At 47.5% G+C, this 25,072-nt stretch overlaps 3 protein-coding genes across 5 annotated transcripts in view; 1 reads left to right on the plus strand and 2 right to left on the minus strand.

Annotated features, from left to right (window-relative positions):
* Positions 1-8,476, minus strand: part of NCBP2 (nuclear cap binding protein subunit 2) — a 39,631-nt gene extending 31,155 nt beyond the window's left edge. For 2 of the 3 annotated variants that reach the window (XM_045502487.1, XM_045502486.1), the window contains exon 1: positions 3,557-3,663. In XM_045502487.1, coding sequence (XP_045358443.1) covers positions 3,557-3,634 — 78 coding nt within the window. In that variant the 5' untranslated portion in view covers positions 3,635-3,663. Of the gene's footprint in view, positions 1-3,556; positions 3,664-8,365 lie in introns of those variants that run through there. The other variant, XM_045502485.1, reaches the window with a different exon arrangement.
* Positions 3,799-4,598, plus strand: NCBP2AS2 (NCBP2 antisense 2 (head to head)). The gene has a single exon (XM_045502488.1). The coding sequence runs from the start codon at positions 3,864-3,866 to the stop codon at positions 4,161-4,163; it is 300 nt and encodes a 99-aa protein (XP_045358444.1). The 5' UTR covers positions 3,799-3,863; the 3' UTR covers positions 4,164-4,598.
* A 23-nt stretch (positions 8,477-8,499) lies between the features above and the next one.
* Positions 8,500-24,297, minus strand: PIGZ (phosphatidylinositol glycan anchor biosynthesis class Z). The gene is given in 5 exon segments (XM_045502484.1): positions 8,500-10,067; positions 12,733-12,943; positions 16,249-16,322; positions 21,084-21,188; positions 24,173-24,297. Coding segments are annotated over 5 exon segments (1,983 nt in total). The 5' UTR covers positions 24,198-24,297.
* Positions 24,298-25,072: the final 775 nt, after the last annotated feature.

The following is a 25,072-nucleotide window of genomic DNA, read 5'->3' on the forward strand; positions in this document are numbered from 1 at the left end:
CCCCAAGAAAAAAGAACCACATGCAGCGATAAGGAACATCTCCAAGATAGCACACTGAAAAAAGGTACAGAACAATGTGAAGGGTATGCTCCAAATTATTACTGTTTTTAATGTTTACTTATTTTTGAGAGAGAGAAGGACAGAGGATCCCAAGCTCTGCGCTGACAGCAGCAAGCTTGATGCCGGGCTCAAACCCATGAAACCACAAGATTCCAACCTGAGCTGAAGTTGGGGACTCAATGGACTGAGCCACCTAGATGCCCCCAAATTATTGTTTTTTTAAGTATGAATATACATAGATCTCATACACAAGAAACAGGTATATCTTCCTCCAGGTACCACAGGCCAGAGACTTCCACCTATGAATCGAATTTAATTCTCAGAACTGAATGAGGTAGGTCCTTCTGAAAGAGAGAGTGTGTGAGCAGGGGAAGGTCAGAGAGGGGCAGGGCGAGAGAGAGCGAGCACAGGCACGCAAGAGAGAAAATCCCATGCAGGCTCTGAGCTGACAGTAAGGCTCAAACTCAGGAAGTGTTAGATCATGACCTGAGCTGAAACCAAGAGTTGGACACTTAACCAACTGAGCCACCCAGGTATCCCGAAGTAGGTCCTGTTTTATTATCCTATTTTACACCTGAGAAAAGACAGTTAAGTAATTCATTCAAGGTCATACAGCTACTCAGTTAGTTGCAGCTGGAATCCAAACCCAGTCTTAGCCCCAATCCCATACTTCCTTAAAAAGTACACAGGACAAGTCATTCTACATTAAAAACAAGTTTTCGGGGCAGTTAAGCGTCAGATAGATTAACGTGGCTCTATCAGTTAAGCGTCTCAGGTGGCTCAGTCAGTTAAGCGTCTGACTTCGTTTCAGGTCATGGTCTCACAGTTCGTGAGTTCGAGCCCTGTGTCAGGCTCTGTGCTGACAGCTCAGAACCTGGAGCCTGCTTCAGATTCTGTGTCTCCCTCTCTCTGCCCCTCCCCCACTCACACTCTGTCTCTCTCAAAAATAATAAACATTAAAAAATAAAAAGAGAGACAGAGACAGAGTGAGCAGGGAAGGGCAGAGAGACAGAGACACAAAATCCAAAGCAGGCTCCAAGCTTTGAGCTGTCAGCACAAAGCCTGATGTGGGGCTTGAACTCATGAACCATGAGATCATGACCTGAGCTGAAGTTGGTCACTTAACCGACTGAGCCACCCCAGCACCCCTTTTAAAAATATGCCTGGGTGGCTCAGTCCATTAAGCATCCAACTTCAGCTCAGGTCATGATCTCACGGTTTGTGAGTTGGAGCCCCACATCAGGTTCTGTGCTGACAACTCAAGAGCCTGGAGCCTGCTTTGGATTCTGTGTCTCCCTCTCTCTCTCTCTCTGCCCCTCTCCCGCTCCAAGTCTCTTTCTCTCTCAAGAATAAATAAACATCAATTTTATTTATTTGTTTGTTTTATTTATTGCTTGCATGGAAGAGTGGGGGAAGAGCAGCAAGAGAGGGAGAGAGAATCTCAAGCAGGCTCTGCGCTAACAGTGCTCTAATTCATGCAGGACTTGAACCCACAAACTGTGAGATCATGACCTGAGCTGGAATCAAGAGTTGGATATTCAACTGACCGGGCAACCCCGGTGCCCTGAGTTTTCAGAGCTTTGGAAAGAGGCATTAAAGTAGATTCACCTTATTTGTATCACTGCTGTTACTGATTTATTAAAATTACCAGGAGGCCTTTTCTTAATTCTACTTTTCTCACACATGTAAGTAATCCAAACAAATAGCCTATTCCAAACAAACAGCTACAGCTTAAGACAACTGTGGTGTAAGTACTTAAGGAATATTCATGTGGGTTCCATTCAGGGAACACCAGAAATTCCTCATGATAGTATCTTACTACTATTTGAATAAAGTTACAGGTCCTTTAGACCACACAGATGAGTAACAGAAAAAGTTGAAACTTTTCACAGTTTTAATCTCATAGGATACCTGAAATTCAAGATGGTTATGATGCAGGGAACTTTCTAAAGCAACGAGAACTGTAAAAGTGATAGAAGTGAAAATCTTGCTTGGCATATAGTAAGCATTTAAAAACGGCTGGCTTAGTGAATGAATTTAAGATCATTCTCAATTTGGCCTCAAAATTAACTTTTCCCTACCCTACTAACACATTTTTGCATTCTCCATGCCCACCCTCTTCTACTGTTTTATTTATTTTTGAGAAGGAGACAGAATGCAAGGGGGTGGGGGAGACTGAGAGGAGGGAGATGGAGAGAGGGGGAAGGTGAGAGAGAGAAAGGGAGAGATGGAGAGGGGGAGGAGAGAGGCGGGAAGAAGAGAGAGAAATCTGAAACAGTCTCCAGGTTCTGAGCGGTCAGCACAGAGCCTGATGCAGGGCGAAGTTGGAGGCTTAAACGCCTAAACCAGCCAGGTACCCCTGCCCACATTCTTCTGAAAACACGTCCCTCCTTTCCTGTCACAAGCTGTCTTCCTTTTCTGAATCTTCACAGGATTCCCTTATCCTCACCATTTCTGCTCTAGATTATGATTACTTGCCACTATTTACAATCCCTATTAGAAGATTATAAACTCTAAGGGTACAGAAACAATATTCCCTCTCCCTCTAGGACTTAGCAGTTCGGCAACAGCACTCGATAAAAGTTTACGAAATAACCAGTGGTTGATGAGTGTTGCTCCACTTCAACACTGCCTCTGCTGATACTCAACAGCCCACCTTGAATATTTGCAGCCTTTCCTTTTCCCACAAACTAAAACCTCCCTCTTCTGAAACCCAGCAGTTCTCTGATCTGGACACCTAGACACTTAAAAGGGCCTAGCTGGGATGGTCCACCTTCCGACTCCGAGGGCTCCTTAAGGTTGGAGACAAGGCTGAACTTTGTGTCTCGCCAGCCCACTGCGCAGAACTTTGTAGGACCAATCTACTCTGCCAAGGAAGGAAAGGGCCACAACGACAAAAAGCTGATCTAACTTAAAATAAAAAAGCACTAGGGGCACCTGGGTGGCTCGGTCAGTTGAGCTTCCCACTCTTGATTTCAGCTCAGGTCATGATCCCAGGGTCACGGGATGGAGCCCCGCACTGGGCTCCCCGCTGGGCAGGGAGACAGCTTGGGATTCTTGCCCTCTCTCTCCCCCTCTGCAACTCTTCCCCGCTTCTGCTCCCTCTCTAAAAATTAAAAAAGTAATAAAAAGTCCCAGTACCTGGGTCAGGAAAGCGCCCCTCCATACTCCCTCCAGGTGTCAAAAGGACACCTTTTGCCCCTCACATCACAAAGTCACCTTCCCAAGCCATTGCCTGTGAAAACGCAAGCCACCGTTACTACTGCCGCTGGAACCCCTCTGCAGGGAGCAGCTGCAAGGGAAAGGAAAATGAGCCTCAAATTCTCTATGAGATAAGGGCATTCAGCCCTTTCAGCATCCGTTCCCCAGGAGGCACCGGGCCTCATTTCGCTTTTCGGGAAACCAAAGAATGCAAAACGACACAATGAGACAACAGTAAGCCGATTCTGGGCGTTCTGGCCCTGGGCCTTCCTTCTCGCGTCCCGGCCTCCCTCACCCGGAAGTGCTGGTCCCGGTACTGGCTCAGCTCCACGTAGGAGTCGCTGCGCAGCGCCTTCAGAAGGCCGCCGGACATAGTGCAGAGAGGTAGACGAAGACGCCGCCACTCAGGGATCAACGAGGCAGCCGCGGCGGCGGCGGAAGCGGAAACGCGCTGAAGCGGCCGCAGGAGGTGGATATCCTATGGACCAATCCCAGCGCGGTAGTGTCGTCACGGGGCGGGGCGGGCGCAGACGTGGTCCGTTTTGGGGAGTCGTCGGTCGGAAGCAAGAGCTGTGACCTCTGGGTTCCGGGTCGCTCCGAGAATGGTTCTTCGGCGGCTCTTGGCCGCGCTGCTCTACAGCCCGCAGCTGGTGGAGCGTCTGTCGGAGTCTAAGCCCATCCGGCGTGCGGCGCAGCTCACAGCCTTCGCACTGCTGCAGGCCCAGCTCCGCGGCCAGGACGCAGCCCGGCGCCTTCGAGCCCTCGCGTCTGGGCCCGCGGGTTCCCTAGGTCGCCGCGCTGCCCGCTTCAAAGACACCTTCACTCAGGAGCTGCGCCGCGGCCTCCGGGACCGCCCGGGGTCACCCCCGGGTAGCCAGAGGGGCCCAGGCGCAAACCCCTAAATCCACGCTGGGCCCGATCAAGGTCACCGGCTTTCCTTTCTGGGCTCGACACAGGCCTCGGCGGTAAGGAGTCACCGTGGGCACTGTGCACGACTTCGAATTCTGACTCAGATTGTCGGCCTTCTGGGGTTCCGTTCATCAGGGAGCCCAGGCCAAACTGACATCCCCGGTGAAGCCCTGTGATCCGACTGGACAATGTAAAGAAAGCCCCGAAGCCTGACAGAAGCAGATAGGCTGGGCCCTGATGTACCGTGTACAGAGAGCTATGAACCAAACCACAGCCGAAAGAGTGCCCTCTGCTAATGGGACTAAAACTCGTGCTAGATGCTGCTACCTCTGCACTCACAGAGCAGCGCGCTACTTCCAGGGGGGGAGCATGGATGAAAGGACAAACCAGCTGCCCAAATCCTCTGATTAAATGTATGAGCTGAGTAATGATGTGAGTGTGGTACTTCTCTGGCAAGATGGGCTAGGGTTCCTGGGGACTATGGGCCCATGGTAATACTAGTTAACGCATTTTGAATGCTTATTCTGTGCTGGCACTTGATAATTGCACTCCGTGTGGATTATCTCACACTTTACAACCACTTTCATATGAGGAAGTGTAGGTTACATCCTTACAGAGTGGGATGTGAATACATGAGTTTGATTCCAGGGCCTAAGTCCTTAATTACAAATCTCTGCAGCATTTACCCTGACCTTCAATGCCTGCCTTCACCCCAGGACCTCCTTCCTTCAGAAGTCACCACTGGGCGTTAGGACCACTGCCTACCATGGAACAAGATGCCTGGATTCCTAGTCCCAGTTTTAGAGGGTTTGGGATACAATCAAGACTATGGCCCAGTTAATGGACCCGTGATTAGGAAATCCATGGTATACAGAAATGTCTTGTCATCTGAGGCTTCTGACTGAATTTCTGATTGCCTCTAGTTAGGCTCCACAGCTAATCATGCAATCTAGGGAATTTGAAGCCACAGGAGATGCTTTTAGGCTGGTGACCAGCAAGAATTTATATTTTGGCCTTTCTTATAGTCACAGAGAGGGAGCTGGATATGGCCAGAGACCTCCCATGGGGATGGAGAAGCTAAAGTAGCTTTCCTAATGTTCATACTTCTGATTTGATATCCCATTAGAGGTGCTGCTATTTAATCCTCTCTGCAGCCAGAAGTTCCACTGTCCTGATGACCAGAGTCCTGATTTGGCATCCTACCCCCTGTCCTATCAAAGGACAAGTCCTTCTCCCAGACCAGAGACAACTCTGGATTCTTCTTTGAGGCTGTCAATGAGGACCCTGAAGACCTTGTTCCTTCTACTGCCTTTCTGCCTCATTGGTCTCAATCTCACTCATTTGTCTCGATCTCAGAACAGCAGAATATTAGTGGTCTCCAGCTGGATCCCCTACCCTCAACACAGGTCAGCACATTCAGTGGTAGGTCTTTTTCCAGACTGGCAGAGAGCAAAAGGAAGCATTGCAGGAAGCCATGAAGCTACTAGACAAACTGGCCATTTTGGTAAGAAAGGGAAAAAAAGCAAGAGGGGGACAGTTTATTTCTCATGGAAGAAGTGTATAAGAAGTAAGTTCCCCCCATTTTTGTAGAGGGAGTCCGAGCAGAGAGAGAGAAAACAGAGTCCTTTCTATTCTAGTGACAGGTGATTTAAAAGGCGAAAGATTTATGCGATCTGAAGAGAAACCAGAGTATAGTGACAGGTGATTTAGATGCCTCCGCACTTCATTGGAGAAGCCTCCAGGGATTGTAGTCACTGGCTTGCCATCCCACCAATTACTCTATGACTAAAGAAACAGGCCAAATTCTTCCCACTATTCCCAGTGGCAATAATCTTCCAGCATGCCTTTCAAGCTCTAAGTTCTGTCAGAAAGTGAAGCAGGAAGCAACTCCTCCTGCTATCCTGCAGGGCAATTCTGATTCAACCCTTGATGCCACATAGACCTAGATAGGAGTACCTTTTTTTTTAAGTGGATTTTTTATTTAAGTTTATTTGTTTTGAGAGAGACAGAGACAGCATGAGCGGGAGAGGGGCAGAGAGGGAGAGAGAGAGAGAAAGAATCCCAAGCAGGCTTTGCACTGTCATCCCAGAGCGCTGTGTGGGGCTCAAAATCATGAAACTGTGAGATCATGACCTGAGCCGAAACCGAGAGTCAGACGCTTAACCGACTGAGCCACCCACGTGCCTCTAGATAACAGCACTTTATGGACAACTGTATTAGAAGTCAGACCGTTAACCATCTACATGGACTGCTATGCCAACAGTTCCTCCAGGGAATTCTGAGACTGTGGATCCAACTCAGGGAAGATGCAGAAATCCCAAGAAGTCCAAAGGAGTTTGGGACCCTAGAGTCTAGAGTGTCTCCAAGGTGGCACTTGGACTGCAAAGTAAGCAAATAAGTGCCAGAGATGATGTTAGGCACTAAGGATAGGAAGACACATCAGAGGTTCATAGAAACCTAAACCACAATGGTGGATACTATAGAATTTAAATGAAGGGATACTATAGAATTTAAAGGAGGGAAATGTCCAGTAGTTTGCTAGAGCCAACTTCCACTGGATCCTGAGAGCACATCTTTGGCATCTCCTCCCAACTTGGAGTTCAGTAACATCATTTTGGTAGTTTGAATCAGCCAAGGCGGGAGTATTTATACCACAAAAATTGGCAAATACTACAAATTGGGGCTTTTTTGCCCCCAGAGAATGGGTTGCTAAACATTTACTAGCATCCACTGACTTGCCTCTTCCTCAGGGTTGGAGTCATGAGGAGGGTGTGGCACTAAGACGAGCAGGAGTCCCGGGGCAGCATGACTCAAAGGGCTGTAGGTTCAAGATGACCCAAGCTTTGGGCACCTCAGTGGCTCAGTCATTAAGCATCTTACTTCAGCTCAGGTCATGACCTTGTTCATGAGCTCCGCTTTGGGTGAGCCCCACTTCTCTCTCTTTTCCTCTCTCTCTCTCTCTCTCTCTCTCTCTGCCCCTCCTGGGATCCTCTCCACCTCCCACCCCACCCCCCGCCCGGCTCTCAAAAAAAAAAAAAAAAAAAAAAAAAAGGGAGGACCCAAGCCTTAGCCAGCAGAAGACGGGACTAGAAAAATGCCCAGGTTTGGTCATTTGTATTGTTTTGGTCTCCTGCTCTGTACTGATTTCCAGCTCACTGATTTCTGTGGCCTGGGTGCCTCTTATGAGCTGGTAGAGCTTTGAGCAGGGAGAATGAGGACAGGTTTAGTGCCAGAGCTCCTCGCGTTCCCAGTGGATGGGTACAGGTGCCTTTAGGTGTGGAGAGCATCGTGCGTGGGGCTATGATGGCTTTCACCAGAGCAGGCGTTGGTTTGGCATGGGGTTTGCTCTTCATCCTGTGAAGAGGTTTCAGACTGGGGCTATGAGCTTAGAGAGTGACCAGACCACTTTTAAGAAGTCTCTGGTAGCATCAGATTGCTCTCAAGTGCAACCAGCTACTAACAGCGTTGTGTGTTCTCCATTCCCACTCAGGTGGGCTGAGGAAGGAGAAGGGTCTTTAAAGGGTAAGCTGTCCTACCACCTCTCTCATGGACAGGAGTAGAAGAAGGTGGGGAGAAAAGTTCCAGAACTACTCGTCTCAGTAATAACAAAACGCTGAGACAGCAGGCACCAGAGTGCCCTTAAATATATCGCCAGTCTATGCTTAAAGAGCTTTGGGAGAGATATGCATATTTAGCCAGGGGACATGTGCTGCAGACCAAGGCATGCCATAGTGTCAGCTGGCAGAAACCTCAGAGATCCCCTCATCCATTGTACAGATTGGGAACTGAGGCTAGGTGAGGGGGAGGGGCTTTCTTAAGATCACACAGCCAGTGAGTGGCAGGCAAACCAGGGACTAGAACTGTGGTCTCCAGAGTCTGAACTACCTGGTCTTTCTACATCACCACACTGCCTCCTTCCCAGGTATCTAGGAAGCCAGAGGGTTATCAGGACAGCAGGAAGTAAGGCATCCTGGAAGGTTTGAGAGAGGTCATTCAGGAATGTCATTAGCAGATCTCTCTTTTCATAACCAGGTGCCATTACATGTCACAACACTACAGCGGCTAGAAGAAACAGAGCAGGAACAGACATTAGGCGCCATTGGTTACACCAGTGGTTGGTTCTTTGGGGACTTTCGCATCAGGATTGTGACTGGTCAGATCTTTGGTCTTTAAGGGGAAAACGGTGCCAGCTTACCCCGAAGGTAGAGCAGCCAAAGCCTATGCACAGGAGAGGCAGTGGTGGGAATTCTGGAAGGGAAAGGAAAGGAAGAGAATCAGGGCTCTGTCCCAGCCCAGCTACCCACATAGAAGGTGGAATGGTGCCTTCACCTATGGCTGGATCTTAGGCAGTGACTTTTCTGTCACGTTGTCAGGCTTTTCCCCCAGTTCCAAGATGTGAAGGCTGAGATGGTCCCTCCAAGCCCCACTCAACAGAGAGGACAGGGCTGGCGGGTCCTCCAGGGTCAAGTGGGGAAACAGGAGTGCCTCGCTCTTGAGAGGGAAATGGCACTTCTCCATGGCAGGCCTGGTGGTGCCAGGAGTCACCACAAAAAGGCGGCAGAGCCACGGCCCACCAGCCACCTGGCAGGCTGGTTGTCTGGTGAAGTTGTTCAGGGCTCGGCACAGGACCCAGTCCTCCGTCCCACCCATGTCCACCACCTCCACAGCTGAGCCCAGGCCCGGGAGGCGCAGGAGGTGCCGGGGGGGCATGTAGGTGTGGGTGAAGAGGAGTGTGTAGTGGGTAGGCATGCTTGGGAGCACAGGCGCGTGAACCACCTGCTCCAGGTGCTCCAGGCCAGGCACCAGGCCTCCCTGGTGCAGGCAGCCGAAGAAGAGGGCGCCCAGGCTGTTGAAGAGGACCAGGCTGCCCTTGCAGGGCACAGATTGGGCCTGTGGACTGCAAAGCAGGACTAGGGGGACCAGGAGGGGGATCAGGAACCTAGCCTCCTGGTGGCTAAAGGCAGACAGCAGGGCCAGAGGCATGAAGTAGAGGAGCAGGAGGCAAGGCCTGGGGCTGGACAGCAGGCTCCAGCCGCCCAGAGCCCGCGGGAAGCCCGTTCGTGCAAAGGCCTGGAGGCAGGCTTGCAGCTGTTGCCACGCAGCCTGCAGGGCCCAGGCATGCAGCATCCCAAAGAGCAGGAAACCGTTGACGGCCAGGTGAGTCAGCCGCATGTGTGTGCCATGCCTCGCCAGGTTTTGAGGGTCCAGGTTGTAGTACAAGAAGTTGGCGGGTGTCAGAACAAGGGTAGTGGATCTAGATGGACTGGAGAAATACCAGCTGTCCACAGCCACAAACACCGCTGCCACGAGGGTTGCCCCTGGGAGCAGCTCCAGGGCATCCTTCGTCAGTGACTTGAAGCCAGGGTTTGTGGCTCCACAAATGCTCCAGAGGAAGAGCGGGACCAGAGCAAAGGCCAGAAACGTGGGCCGGTTGAAGAAGCCGGCAGCCACGACGCCCCCGAGAAGCCAGCTGTGCCACCAGGGGCCTGGAGCAGGCTTCTTGGGTGTGGGGCTCCAAGCTAACCGGGGGGACACCAGCACCAGCAGCCCGGCAAAGAGCAGTCCCTCGATGGTGTTGGAGAAGGTCCTTGTGTAGAAGACCAGAGTGACGTAGGAACCAGACAGCAGGACCAGGGCGTTCCAGCGCTCCGCCCCCCACAGCGGGGCCAGGTGGTACACGGCCACGTCCAGGGCAAAGGAGAGGGCAGTGAGGAGGAGCCGGGGTCCCACCAGCAGCACGTAGCCGCTCACCGGGCCCGGCCATGGCCCCCACTGTTCCCAGAGCCTGAGCAGCCAGAAGGCAGAGCCGGAGGTCAGCAGTGGGAAGACCACCGTGCGGCAGGAGCTGGTGGGGTGAAACTCCCATGGCCGTGCAGCTTCTATACCCAGGATGTCCTCTGCGGACAGAGAAGTGGAGATGAGCCAGGTCCAAGCTCAGGGCACGTGGGAGACAAAATTCTAGGATGGCCCCGAGATTTTCCCAGCCGCTAGTGAACATGGCCTGCACGATCCCTGGGACTCTGAAGATGGTGGCTGTCACTCCTGTGGTTAGGTTAGGTCACAGAGGATGGCTGACCATTAGACAGGGGGTAACCCCGTGTGGGCCCGACGTAACCACACGAGCCTTTTGAAAGCAAAGAGTTTTCTCAGCTGGTGGTGGAAGAGGACATCAGAGAATCAAACCATGGGGATTTGGTGCACCACTGCTGGCTCAAAGGTGGAGGGCCCCTGGCAGGGAATGTGGGTGGCCTCCAGTTCCATAGCGGCAAATTTGTCCAAATGACAAGAATGAGCCTCGAAGCAGATTTCCCCCCAGAGCTTCCAGACAAGATCTCAGCCTGGCCCAGATCTTGATTTCAGACTTGTGACATGCTGAGCGGAGAGCCCCTACCTGACTTCTGATTTATAGAACCATGATTTATTAAGCAGCAACAGAAATGAGCATAGGGAGCTCAGCCCTTCCAAGGTCCCCCTGTGAAGGGGGCAGGAGGAACCATGCCTGGGAAGCGAGGGGACACTGTGCCCTGGGCAGGGTGTGGGGAGAGCAGGGGGAGGCTCTAGTCCGCAGAGTGCTAAAGCCTCCAACATCAGAGTCAAAAACCCGTCTCTGTGATGATGGTTGTCATCTAGGACAGGCATGTGAGACAGGGGAAGGAAACGAGCGGTTGTGGTTATGGTCAGAAGTGACTTCAGTGTTGCCTACGATACTTAAGATTTTTAGAAGAAAAATGTATTCAAGCAGTACTTATGTAATTAACCTGCTTGCTGCCCAGGGCTGGTCTGTGCCCCTGTGCCCCAGTGTCCCAGAGCTCTGAGGGGTGGGTGAGGGAAACCAACTCTTAATTTCTGCATCTCAGCTCCAAGCCCCACAATATCTCATGCCTGATTAACACTGCTGGCTGTTTAGGGCTCTTTGCTTCTCCTACTTATTTTCCTTATTCCTATGGCCTCTTGGCTGTTTTCTCTTTCTATGTCAGAAGGTGAAAGGGAAACAGAAAATCTAGGATCAGATCAACCTGGCTGCTTTTTGTTAGTGGCCAGGTTTTTAAAAAGTGTGGAAAAGACTGGACCTTTCGCCTTAAGAAATGAATCCACCTGTTGAGCCCTATGACAGAGATAGATGCATGCCTCCCCAATATCCATCCATTCCCTCCCTCTTTCCTTTCTTCTCTCCTTCCTTCCCTCCCTCCCTCCCTCCCTTCTTCCTTCCTTCCCTTCCTCCCTTCCTTCATCTCTTTAGTTGGGCATTTGGTCAGATATAAAGAGTATTTTTCAGGGGCACCCGGCTGGCTTAGTCAGTGGAGCATGTGACTCTTGATCTTGTGGTTGTAAGTTTGAGTCCCATAATGGGTGCAGAGATTACTTAAAAATAAAATCTTTATGGGGGGCCTGGGTGGCTCAGTCAGTTAAGCATCCAACTTCACCTCAGGTCATGATCTCATAGTCCATGAGTTGGAGCCTTCTGTTGGGCTCTGTGCTGGCAGCTCAGAGCCTGGAGCCTGCTCGGGATTCCATGTCTCCCTCTCTCTCTGCACCTGCTCCACTCAAGCTCTGCCTCTCTTTCTCAAAATTAATAAATTAAAAAAATTTTTAAGGGACGCCTGGGTGGCTCAGTAGGTTGGGCGTCCGACTTCGGCTCAGGTCATGATCTCACGGTTCATGGGTTCGAGCCCCGCATCGGGCTCTGTGCTGACAGCTCAGAGCCTGGAGCCTGCTTCAGATTCTGTGTCTCCCTTTCTCTCTGACCCTCCCCCGTTCATGCTCTGTCTCTCTCTGTCTCAAAAATAAATAAACATTAAAAAAATTAAAAAAAAATTTTTTTAATTAAAAAAATAAAAAATAAAATCTTAAAAAAAAAAGACTATTTTTCAGCATCCTTTGCAACTGGGTGTGGTCATGTAATACATCCTGACCAATGGCATGGAAATGAGCAAAAAGTATGTAACATTCAAAATATGTCCATTAAAGAGAGCAGGCATGCCCATCTCCTTTCCAATAGCTGGAAAGACTTGATTTTAGACTTGATGGCTGGAGCTCAAGCAGCCATCTTGAACCATGAGAAAGAAGCCATGTGCCCACAGCATCTGAAAAGCCTCAAGGTCTCTGGCAACCATCCTCATGATGTGTCCTACACCACCCAGCAGATACGTTCTAACAAGTGAGCATTCCAGGCCTGGATTCCCTCAGCCCTTATATGAACCCAGAGAAGAAAAGTTTCATGATCTCAGACCACATCCTGTGTAAGTTTCCCTAAGCATCTGGGAAGCCCAACTCTAAAATCTCTCCACTGAATAGTACAAAACTGCTTTCATTCAGAATAACCTGTGCTATTGGTCCAAGCAGGAAAACATCAGAGGCTGGCATTCAGAAAATCATCCAGAAAATCAATGTCACCAGTCAGGGAGGAGATGCGAAATCCCCACTCCCAAGTTCTCACTCCAGAGAGGCTCATGGAATTACTACTCATCCACACAGACATGTTTCTCCCTCCCCACTGAACATCCAATCAGCAATAGTCCAGACTCTGTGGCAACTTATCCTAACCGCACACAGGGAGCTTACCCGCCATGACCTCAGGGGACTGGAAGAACTCATCTGGGTGCACATAGCCCGTCTGCGGAAGGAGACACCACAGCAGACGGAGCAGGCTGAGGCTGCCCCACAGGGCCCTGAGTGCCATCGTCAGGTCAAACTGCTGCCAAGACACTGGGCCAAGAGCCTAGAATGGCTTCTCAGTTGCTCCAGACGCAATTCTGGTTCCACAGATCTGCATCTGCTGACAATAGCGTTTGTTAGTTATAAGGTAAATTATAATACGTCCAATTGTCTGGACAAACTCAAAATGGGTTTACATACAATAAAAATGTTAATAATAGCTGCTATTTACTAAGTGCCCGTTAAGTAGTAGGAACTTAACACCCATATCTCATTTTGTCCTTTCTACATTTCGGGGCAGTGGGTCTTATTATCTCCATTTTACATATAGGGAAAGTGAGACCTCTGTTGAATGACCTGGTCACTGCTAACCATATTTGTTAAGAGTCTATCTGCAAATAGGATCTGCAGACCCTCCAAATATGGTTCTCACAGCCCCATCCTGTTCCCCAGCTCCTGTCCACAGGCACGGCAGCCTGTCTCTTGCCCATGTGAATACTGTCGGAACCTCAATGCATTCCATCCATTTCCCTGCAAACATAAAATACATTTGACCCCATTGTCTCCAGTCACTCCCTCCAACCTTCACACACCCTGAAATTGACCTTTCGGAAGGTGATAAGAACTTACTGCTATGGCCTGAATGTTTGTGCCCTGCCCCATTCATATGTTGAAATCCAAATGCCCATAGTAATAATGTCAGAAAGGTGGGGCCTTCGGGAGGGAGCCCTCCTGAATAGGATTAGTGTTCTTATAAAAGAGATCTCACAGAACTCCCTCATCCTCTCCAACGTGTGAGGGCACCTTGGGAAAGTGTGGACTATGTGCCAGGGAGAGGGCCCCTCACCATGCCCGCGCCTTGATTTTGGACTTCCCAGGCTCTAGAACTGCGAGAAATAAATTCTGTGGTTTATAAGCCACCCAGACTGTGTATTTTGTTATAGCAGCCTGGGCACACAAAGACACTTTCTCTTGCTCAGGACTCTCTTTCTCACTCCCTGGACTCAAAAGTCAGTAGGAATCTGAGCCCTTTACATGATGAACCTATATATCAGCACCCACATATCATCCCTGGTGAACAGAAAAACAAGTTTGACTCTCCTCCAAGAATACATATGGTGACTGTTTCCTGACTTTGATATTTTATTAAGGTATTTATTTATTTATGTATGTATGTATGTATGTATGTATTTATTATTTGGAGACAGAGTGAAAAGGGGAGAGGGGTTGAGAGAAGGGGGATACAGAGTATCCAAAGCAGGTTCTGTACTGACAGCAGACAGCCCAATGCAGGGCTTGAACTCACAAACCATGAGACCATGACCTGAGCCAAAGTCAGACGCTTAACGACTGAGCCACCCAGGCGCCCATATATTTTAAAGCCTGACCTTAAACAGCTATTGTTCTCAGGTGGAATATGTCATAGCAGGGATGAGACAGGGAAGCAACAGAACAGGAATCTAGCAGATCCTGACAAGGAGCCTCTTGACACTCACTAACACTTCAAGGAGTTTGAAAGATAACTTTTTGCAGCCTCTCCTCGAACTTTCGAACTGAACTGTACAGACTCTTTTTCCAGAACCAGTGACTATCCTGACTTTCAGAGATAAGGTGAGGCCAAACTTAATGCTGGAATGCAGGCAAGGATCCCATTCCTTCCCAATCAATGCCTGAAAGAGAACTTCAAGTACCTCCATTTTGACCTTAGTCTGTACTTTCTAACTGATCAAATTCTTCTTTCCAGCTTATCCCTTAACTCAGGCAAGAGACCTTGCGGGCAAAGCATCCCGTGGTGGCACCAAAGCTACCCCTTCATGAAAGCAATAAGGACTGCCCTGAGCCAGCAAGACCCCATGTGACTGACCCCAAGACAATGATCTACCTGACCTTTACTGCCCACCCGCATGTACCCACAATGTTAGTCCACTGTCTCCCCAGTGCTGGCCTCCCTGAAATAAGTTCCTTTTCTGTTTCAACCACACTTGTCTCTCTGCCTTTGGATTTTGTCAGTGGTGAGTGACTGAATCTGGTCTGTTTCAGATCCTCGGAGCTAGGAGCTCTTGCACCTCTGTGCCCTGGTTACATGCCCTCACTTTAACTTTCTTTCCAGGCTGGAATTCAAAGTGCACTGTAATTTAACAGCTCACAGGATGATGTTACGGGTTTGGTTTTCAGCAGTTTCAGCCCTGCAGGTAATAGGGGAGAAGGGTCTCTTTCAGGGCATGCAAAAGTCATTTTATGAGGACCTTGAGCTGGGAATTTGAAGCCCAGCAAAGGCATCATATACACGTCACCCAAAACCTTCCCTGGGGTATCTCTAATGCCACATCACTCCATGGACTACCAGTGCCCTCCTTACCACTTGAAATAGAGTCATTTAAATCCAATCAGGCTAGGGGCACCTGGGTGGCTCAGTTGGTTAAGCGTCCAACTTCAGCTCAGGTCACGATCTCACAGTTCGTGCATTTGAGCCCCGTGTCGGGCTCTGTGCTGACAGCCCAGAGCCTGGAACCTGCTTCAGATTCTGTGTCTCCCTCTCTCTCTGCCCCTCCCCTGCTCTCTCTCTCTCTCTCTCTCTCTCAAAGATAAACATTTAAAAAAATCAAATACAATCAGGCTAGAGAACCAATTCTAGAAAACCCAGAACCTCTATTCAAAAAATTCATCTTTAAGATTCTGTTCTTCTAGAACCCTTACAGTAACAAAATCTTAGTCAGGGTTCGACCAGAGAAAGACAACTGGTAGGAGATATACATTAAGATTTACTGCAAGGAATTGGTTTATGCACTTGGGGGGGCTGGCTAGGCAAATCTGAAGTCGATAGGGTAGACTGTTAGGAAGACCAGGAAACTCTAGGGGAGGAGATAAAGCTGTAGTCTGTAGACGAGGGGAGCTTCTTGTTCGGGAACACCTTGGTTCGTTCCAAAGGCCTTTCAACTGATTCTCTCAGGTCTACACAGATTATCTAGAATAACGTCTCTTATTTATTTTTTTAAATTTTTTTAAATGTTTATTTATTTTTGAGACAGAGAGAGACAGAGCATGAATGGGGGAAAGTCAGAGAGAGGGAGACACAGAATCTGAAACAGGCTCCAGGCTCTGAGCTGTCAGCACAGAGCCCGACGTGGGGCTCAAACTCACGGACCGCGAGATCATGACCTGAGCCGAAGTTGGACACTTAACCGACTGAGCCACCCAGGCACCCCTAATGTCCCTTATTTAAAGTCAAATGTTTGTGGACCTTTATTGCATCTACAAAATACCTTCACAACAACATTTAGATTCATGTTTGATTGACTAACTGGGGACTATCGCTTAGTCAAGTTGACACGTACAAAAACGGACTATCACACTCTAAATAATTCAGTGTTTATAACTGTGTTTGATTTTTAGACCAATGGGAGAATTCTTTATGCAACTTACCAGTGACTCACTTCTTCTACTCAACATTCTGTTAATGGTGTTCCCTGTAGCTGTAGTTCCCCTGTGGTATTCCACTGGAGATATAGATAGAGATATAGACTAAAATTTACTTATTCTTCTTACTGTTGTTTATCTGCTAGAGCATCTCTGAGTGTTGACAAATTTTTATATTCCTACGAATGCTGCTGCTACAAACATTGTTATACAGGAGTTCTCTGACATACACATATAGAAATGGAACCCCTGAGTCTTGGGTGTGCAGGCTTTCAACTTCATTAAAGAATGCCCAACTGTTTTTCCAAAGGTCCTGCCAGCCAGCAGATATTATAGTGCCCACTGCTTCATATGCTCCTTTACGCTTGGGATTCTCTAACATTTTGATTTTGTGAATCTTTTGGGTATTTACATGCATTTCCCTGAATACCAGTGCGGTCGAACACCTTTCAAATGTTTGTGGAACATTTTTGTCCTTCTGTGGAAATCCTTCTGACCATTTTTTCTTAGTATGTGTAGGAATTCTTTTTTTTTTTTAATTTTTTTTTAACGTTTATTTATTTTTGAGACAGAGACAGAGCATGAACAGGGGAGGGGCAGAGAGAGAGGGAGACACAGAATCTGAAACAGGCTCCAGGCTCTGAGCTGTCAGCACAGAGCCCGACGCGGGGCTTGAACTCACGGACCGTGAGATCATGACCTGAGCCGAAGTCGGACGCCTAACCGACCAAGCCACCCAGGCGCCCCATTCTTTTTTTTTTTTTTTTTTAATGTTTTTTATCCTTTTTTTATGTTGATTTATTTTTAGAGACAGGGAGAGACAGCAGGGGAGAGGCACAGAGAGAGGGAGACAGAGATCTGAAGCAGGCTCCATGCTGACAGCAGAGATCCAGACATGGGGCTCAAACTCACAAACCGCAGGACCATGACCTGAGCTGAAGTCGGATGCTTAACCCACTGAGCCACCCAGGTGCCCCTCCAACATTTACTTTTTAATGGTCCATTTTGGTAGACATTCCGTGGATGCTTGAGAGCACCATATATCCTACAGTTATTGGATACATAGTTCTACACATGTTCATTAGATCAAGTTTGTTAACTGTGTTCCTCAAACCTTTTGTATTTTTAATGATTTTCCATTACTTATTCTACAAATCACAGAAATGTGTGTCAAAAAATAGCTCATGAGTAGCGAACTTGTCTAGTCTTCCTTGTAATTTTGTCATTTTAGCTCAGTTTTGAAGCTATGTCATTGTTTTTATAAATTGTAAGTTTAGAATTGTTAGGGTGCCTGGCTGGCTCAGTTGGTAAAGCATGCAATTCTTGATCTTGGGGCTATAAGTTCAAGCCCCACATTGGGTATAAAGATTACTTAAAAATAAATATTTTTTAAAACGTTTATTTTTAAAAATAATAAATAAAATAAAATAATAAAAAATTTTAAAAATAAAATAATAAAAAGAAAGCATGCAAATGAGCGAGCAGGGGAGGAGCGGAGAGGAGAAAGAGAATCCCAAGCAGAGAGAAAGAGAGAGAAAGAGAGTGCCAAACATGTTCCACACTATCAGTGCAGAACCCACGAACAATGAGATTGTGACCTGAGCCGATATCAAGAGTTGAATGTTTAATCGACTGAGCCACCCCGGCACCCCCAAATCTTTTTTTTTAATTAAATGTTTATTTATGTATTTTGAGAGAGAAAGAAAGCATGCAGGCATGATCAGGGGAGGGGCAGAGAGAGAGGGAGAGAGAATCCCAAGCAGGTTCTGTGGCACAGTGCAGAGCCCGATGCAGGGCTCAATCTCACGACTGTGAGATCATGACCTAAGCCAAAATCAAGAGGTGGACACTTAACCCACTGAGTCACCAGGCACCCCAAAAATAAAATCTTTAAAAAAAAAGTTTAGAATTGTTAGAACAGTGAACATTTTGCCATAATACAGTTATCTTTTTTTATTTCTAGTATTTTTTTTCCTAAAATATTTTGTTTGATATTAATATAGTTAATATAGCTATATGAGCTTTCTTTTATTTAGTATTTCTAGTACTGTATATTATTTTAATATTTATTTCTTATTTTTATTTTTTTCTGTTCGAATCATTTTCAGTATTAAATACAAAAGGTGAGCGCCTACTTTTTTTGTTTTTTAGACACACAAACATAGGTCTCTAACAGCCAAAAGGGGCAGAGGAAATGAGCTCCTGTACTGTCCTCCACAGTCCCCATCCTGTGGTTAAAGCTGCTGCTGGCCCTCCCTCCCTTTGGGCATGGAAATTCACAATACACCCCAGCTGTGATGCCTTATGTATTTCATACTGTGTATGTGCCCCTTCCCAACATCTCCATGCTTAAAACCAAAAAATGGTCAGGGGTACATCCTTCCCAGTGGCCTCAGTTCCTATGCCACAATGGGATAGTGAGGAGATCTTCAGGTCACAAGTTATTTAGTGAAAAGGGTGGGATGGCCAGAGTGAGGACAGCAGAAATGGTGCAGCAGGGAGGGCACGGTTGCAAGTTAGGAGGAGTCTAGGTGAGACACTCAGGAGAATTCTCCCCACCAGGTTTAGATGGACCAATGTGCCAAAGTCAAAAAATAATAATAATCCTGGGGTGCCTGGGTGGCTCAGTCGGTTAAGCGTCTGACTTCGGCTCAGGTCATGATCTCGTGGTTTGTAAGTTCCAGTCCTATGTTGGGCTCTGTGCTGACAGCTCAGAGCTTGGAGCCTGCTTTGGATTCTGTGTCTCCCTCTCTCTCTGCCCCTCCCCTGCTCACACTCTGTCTCTCTCTCAAAAATAAACATTAAAAAAAAATTTTAACTAATAATAATCCAAATAATCAGCAGTTCAAACACTACTGAGTTTTCAAACTTGTCCAGCAAGAGAAGTCACATAGCAGGAACAATATAGAGCTTTCTAGGAAATGAAGGTAGAGCCCTGGCAAGCCCCCTGAGAACCTGCGTTAGGCCCTACAAGTATCTGCCGTCGCTGTGGGTGTTGCTGCTGCTCCATTTGCAACTTCTCAATCTCGAAGACAACAGGAAGCACCAGGATCATGAAGGCTGGCCTGGAAAACCTGCACATTTTTTGAGCCCCAAAGAGGGAGTGATGAAAAGTGGCGCCAGCCATGGACCGGACCCTCTCTGGGACCATCTCTGTCAGACCCCACAGTCTCTCTGACAGGGTCTCATCCAGCTCCTCTTTGCCTTCCTCCTCCAGCTCCTCCTGTCTTCTTGGCATTGCCTTTCAGAAGCAGTTCATCCGGGGACAGGGGCACCCCAGGACTGCCAGTGGTGGCCAAAATTATAATATTTAACATGCTATGTTCTGTGGTTTCACTGCGATGATTCTGGGTGTACATTTCTCTTTAGCATATTTGGAAACTTTATTGTCTTCCTGACTGTATGGATTGGGTCCTTTCCCATCTATAGAAAGTAATCTTCCCTGGGGCGCTTGGGTGGCTCAGTTGGTTAAGCGTCCAACTTCGGCTAAGGTCATAATCTCACGGTTTGTGAGTTCGAGCCCCGCATCAAGTGACCTCGAGCCCCGCTTCAGGCTCTGTGCTGATAGTGAGAGCCTGTGTAGGATTCTCTCTCTCCCTCTCTCTCTCTCTGCCTCTCACTCCCTCATGCCCTCTCTCTCTCAAAAACACATACATACATACAAACAAACAAACTTGGGGGAAAAATACTCTTCCATTATTTTTTTTTCAAACATTTCCTCTTCTCTCTTTTTTATTTATTCTCCCTCTGGAATTATGATTAAATGTATGATAGACCTTGTTGGTCTATCTTCTATGTCATTTTAACTTCTATTTTATATTTTCCCTATCTTTGTCTCTCTGGGCTATATTTCAAATAATTTCTTCTGTTCTATCCTCCACATCCCTAATCATTCTTTCAGCTATATTTAACCAGCTTTAAACCTATCTACTGAGTTTTACATTTCAATTTTTTATTTTTCTTTCCTCTGAGTTTTTTTTTCCACATTTGCTTGCTCTTTTGTCATATTTTCAAGCCTCTCTTATTTATTCTATTACATTAAACATGCTTATTTGAGTATGCTAGATCTGATAATTCCAGCATCTAAAGGTTGGGTTTTTTTTTGTTTTTTTTTTTTGTTTTTTTTTTTTTGGTGGGAGGAGGGCACGCCTGGGTGGCTCAGTCAGTTAAGTGACTGACTTCAGCTCAAGTCGTGATCTCAGGGTTCCTGAGTTCCAGCTTGTGTCAGGCTCTGAAGCAGCGTGGACCCTGCTTCAGATCCTCTGTGTCCCTTTTTCTCCATCCCTCCCCTGCTTGCATGCTCTCTCTCTCTCTCTCTCTCTCTCTCTCTCTCTCTCTGTCAAAAATAAATAAACATTTAAAAAGTATATAAAGTTTTTTTGGGTCTGAATCTGCTGTCTCATTTCCACTGGTTCTTACTCATAGTGCCTTGGTTACCTCTATATTTGGCAAATTATTTTATTTGGGGCTGCTTATTTTCCTTGGACATAACCTGTGGGAATTATTTGAGGCCAGGGATGAAGGCAAATTTCTGAATTCCACTGAAAAGGATTGACACTTGCTTCTGTCAGGTACCTGGGGGCATCAAAAGTTTGGGACCAATTCTGATCATATTATTGGCTCTAGGGTGTTTTGTTTTGTTTTGTTTTGTTTTGTTTTGTTTTGTTTTGTTTCCCTTTTAGGGGAGGTAGTACCTAATCATGTGAATTCAGGCTGAAAATCTATATGAAGGCAGGCTTGTGGTTACATATTCTCAGGGGAGATTTGCCCACCCACACTCCAATTCAATTAGCATCAGGATCCCAGTCCTCTGCAGAAGGAATAGTTTATTTCTGGGTCACCTTTATATGGAGAATGTAGTCCTCCAGAGTCCCAGCTTTGAGCGAGTCTCCTGTTAAGCTTCTCTCTTGAGTGGGCATCAGGTTTTATCTTCTGTCCTGCCAGTCCTGAGAGAGCACAAAAACCCATGTTCATAAGCACTCAGTTTTGCATATGTCCTTAGTCCATATCTGGCTTCAAGGCCCTGAATACCTCTCTAGGCCCCCGCTCTCTTGCCTTAGTATTCCTTACCTTTTGTTCAGCTCATGTATCGTTACATTTATTATAATTGAATTTGTAGGGGCACCTGGGTGGTTCAGTAGGTTAAGTGACCAACTCTTGATTTTGGTTCAGGTCATGATCCCAGGGTCTTGAGATCAAGCCCCACATTGGGCTCTGCACTAAGCATGGAACGGGCTTAAAATTCTCTCTCTCACTCCCTTTGCCCCTCTCCCCCGCTCATGCTCTGTCTCTAAAATTTGAAAAGAAAAAATCGATTTTGTGTGGATAATACAGAGGACTGCAAGAAAAACTGCCTTTCTTGGAGTCTAATCCCAATTGAATTCAGGTACGGGATCTCCTCTGAGAATGTGTAACCACAAGCCTATCCTCATATAGGTTGTCAGCCTGAATTCTCATGATTCAGCACCACCTCCCCCAAAAGAAAAAAAAAAAACCAAACCTGGGGCCAATAATGATTAAAAATGTACAATTCCAGATTGTAATGCACATACAATAATAATACAAGATAGATTACATATAAATTATTATTTTATATTTATGTATAGACAGAGAGGTGGGCACAAGAAATAACCATGTTGAGAGGTAAGATGAGGGTGGTGAAAAGCTAAGTTAGTTTAAGCTGTGTCAAGTTATTTTCAAGGAAGTCATGTACTTAGGGGTCAGCCTTGGTCAGTGGATCTTGTGGTCATTATCTGAGAGGAAACAGGAAGTGTGACAGGACTGTGCTGCAAACATATCCGGGCTCTTTTAGGATATGGCCCAAAACTACTAAGGGGAATCTGGGTGTCTCCACAATTGTTGCGGGTGGACGGGATAGGCTGATGCTATGCCCAGGCCTCTGAAGCTGGTTCTAGAACCGCTGGCAGGCTGTTCCTCCGAGTTCAGGAGGGAGGGCAATCGTGGGACCATTGGGATAATGACTTCACTATGAGGCCTATGGAACAAGCCAGCCTGTGGCCCTGAGGAGTATAAATGTGCTTTAACCATCCCACCCGATCCCTCTCTTATCCTGCCCCTCTAGTTACTACACGCTCTGCCCAAGCCTATGCCATTGGCTGGGCTCTCCATCTCAGGGGTGCGGCTTGGAACAGTGGAATTAATTGCGTTTATCTCTATGAGGGCTGTCTGACAATTCAGTGAGGATTTTGGTGTATCTAATATGCTTTGGCACAGGAAAGGAATCACACAATGTTTGTTTGAGGATATGCTTTTGTCACTTAGCAAAATATCACGAGCGTCTTGCTGTACGTTATAAGCATCCTCACCCACCAGCCACAAGCTCTCCATCCGTTCTGTATCTACCTGCTCCCTCTGTTCCCTTCAGCTGGCACCTTCCCTTCCTCATAAGCGTGTTTGATTATCTGCCATTCCTAGAAAAACAACCTCCCAAAACTTTCCCTGAGCTGATGTGCCCTCCATCCACCATCTCTCTCTCCATGTCCCTGTACGGGACTCCCTAAACCATCCACATTCACTGAATTCGCTCCTCACGTCTTGTTGGCCGCTCTACCCCGGATGGTCTAGCTTTGCCCACCACCACAGTGCTGACACAGCCCTCTCCTGGGACTCATTGCTTTTCTTTTCTTTTCTTTTTTTTTCAACGTTTATTTATTTTTGGGACAGAGAGAGACAGAGCATGAACAGGGGAGGGGCAGAGAGAGAGGGAGACACAGAATCGGAAACAGGCTCCAGGCTCTGAGCCATCAGCGCAGAGCCTGACGCGGGGCTCGAACTCACGGACCGCGAGATCGTGACCTGGCTGAAGTCGGACGCTTAACCGACTGCGCCACCCAGGCGCCCCATCTCATTGCTTTTCTAATTGTCGAACCCAATGGTCACTTCAGGCCCCTACCTTGCATGTCATGTGACAACAGGGATCCCTCACAATTCCCACCTCCTTCTAGAGTGCCTTCCTACACCATAAAAGTCTGGGAAGCAAAAGGCTTCATTTTGTAGGTTCCCTTGAAGTTGGGTTACGCGAATGAGGTTTTAAGAATTTAGAGAGCAGGGGCACCTGGGTGGCTCAGTCAGTTAAGCATCTGACTTTGCCTCAAGTCATGATCCCACAGCTTGTGAGTTCGAGCCCCACGGCAAGCCCCATGTCGGGCTCTGTGCTGACAGCTCAGAGCCTGAAGCTTGCTTCAGATTCTGTGTCTCCCTCTCTCTGCCCCTCCCTGGCTCACTCTCTCTTTCTCTCTCAGGAATAAATAAGCAATGAAAAATTAAAAAAAAAAAAAAAAAGAATTCAGAGAGCAGATGTGAGACAGACCATATATCTGCAATTTTCATTGTCTTCTCTGGGCAAACAAGATTATGGAGACATGGAGTTTTCCTGCAGCAGCTTCCCAGTGTCCAGCCCCAGCTTCGTGGGTACGGAGACACAGCTGCGGTTATGGTGGCATCCTGACTTTCAGCAACAGTGCTGTGTTACTAAATTTGACTGAGTCCCAAGGTAGTCTTAACACTTGCTGGACTGTCACACAAATGGCAGCACCTCTAGTGAGTTACTTCTGGATGTTTACAGAGTCTTTCCTAGAGGCCCAAACTATAGCCCATTCTTCCAGGGCACCTAATGACTTATAGTACCTGTATAAATTCCTTTTCTGCTGGCTTCTATTTCCCATACTGAATGCTGGTCATTTGGTATCAGAGGTGGCTGTAGGCAAGGATGGGAATATTCATATGCTGAAAGAAAACAACTGCACCAACAGCGGGGGAAGCCTGGGCCCCCGCTTAGGCCTCCTTGGCAGCAGGTGTTCTGGCCCATGGCTCAGAGAAGTGCACCCTCCCCTTATGCTTGTCCCCACAGCCTTCCAGAGCCTCTCAGTCCACCAGCTCCGCCACACCAGCAAAACCCTCCCACGCTCACCTGCTTTTCCATCTTGAGCACACATCTCATTCTGCTTTCATCCACTGCCTCCATGTCAAAGGGCCCCTTGTCACCCTTCTTCTGGACGTTCTGGTCCCTAGGCCCCAGACCACAATCAGGTCCACCCTGCAGGAAAAGGGAACAGTCAAAGGGCCCAGACACACGCCACCGTCCCTCCCACAAGAGCATACATACATACATACATAAATGGAAACAGAAGAAAATAACTACCAGTCTATCTTCTATGTCCAAATTTTTTTTTCAAGAACATGGGCAAAACAAAGATATATTCTGGCAAATCAAAACTGAAAGATCTTTACAAGCAGACCCTCAGGAAATTCCAAAGGTTACATATATATACCAGGCAGAAGGAAAAATGATTCTAGATAGAATATCCGAGACAGGTGGGCGGGGCACCTGGGTGGCTTGCTTGGTTAGCGTCTGACGTTAGCTCAGGTCATAATCTGTCAGTTCATGTGTTCGAGCCCCGTGTTGGGATCGAAGCTGTGCAGAGCCTGCTTGGGATTCTCTCTCTCTCTCTCTCTCTCTCTCTCTCTCTCTCTGTTCCTCCCTCACTCGTGCTTGCTCTTTCTTTCAAAATAAAATAAATAAACTTAAAAAAAAAAAGAAGATCCGAGATGCAAGTAGGAATAAGGAGCAAAGAAGTCATTGGATGGGAGGTATCTGGGAAGTGGACGCCAAGTGAAGGCCATCCTCCTGCTGTAAGTAAGGCCGTCCTCTGGCAAGTAATGTCAAGATGATGGCTAAGTTCTCTGAGGTAGTGTTCCATGTTAATTTGCCAGCTTCGTGGGTGCTGGCAGGCTATGGCCAAACACCGGCATCACAAACACAGCACCATGTTCTTGAATTCAATAGTTCCAGTGGTCCCACTCCCTCTCT

Source organism: Leopardus geoffroyi, chromosome C2, assembly GCF_018350155.1.
Source record: "Leopardus geoffroyi isolate Oge1 chromosome C2, O.geoffroyi_Oge1_pat1.0, whole genome shotgun sequence".
Taxonomy (NCBI): domain Eukaryota; kingdom Metazoa; phylum Chordata; class Mammalia; order Carnivora; family Felidae; genus Leopardus; species Leopardus geoffroyi.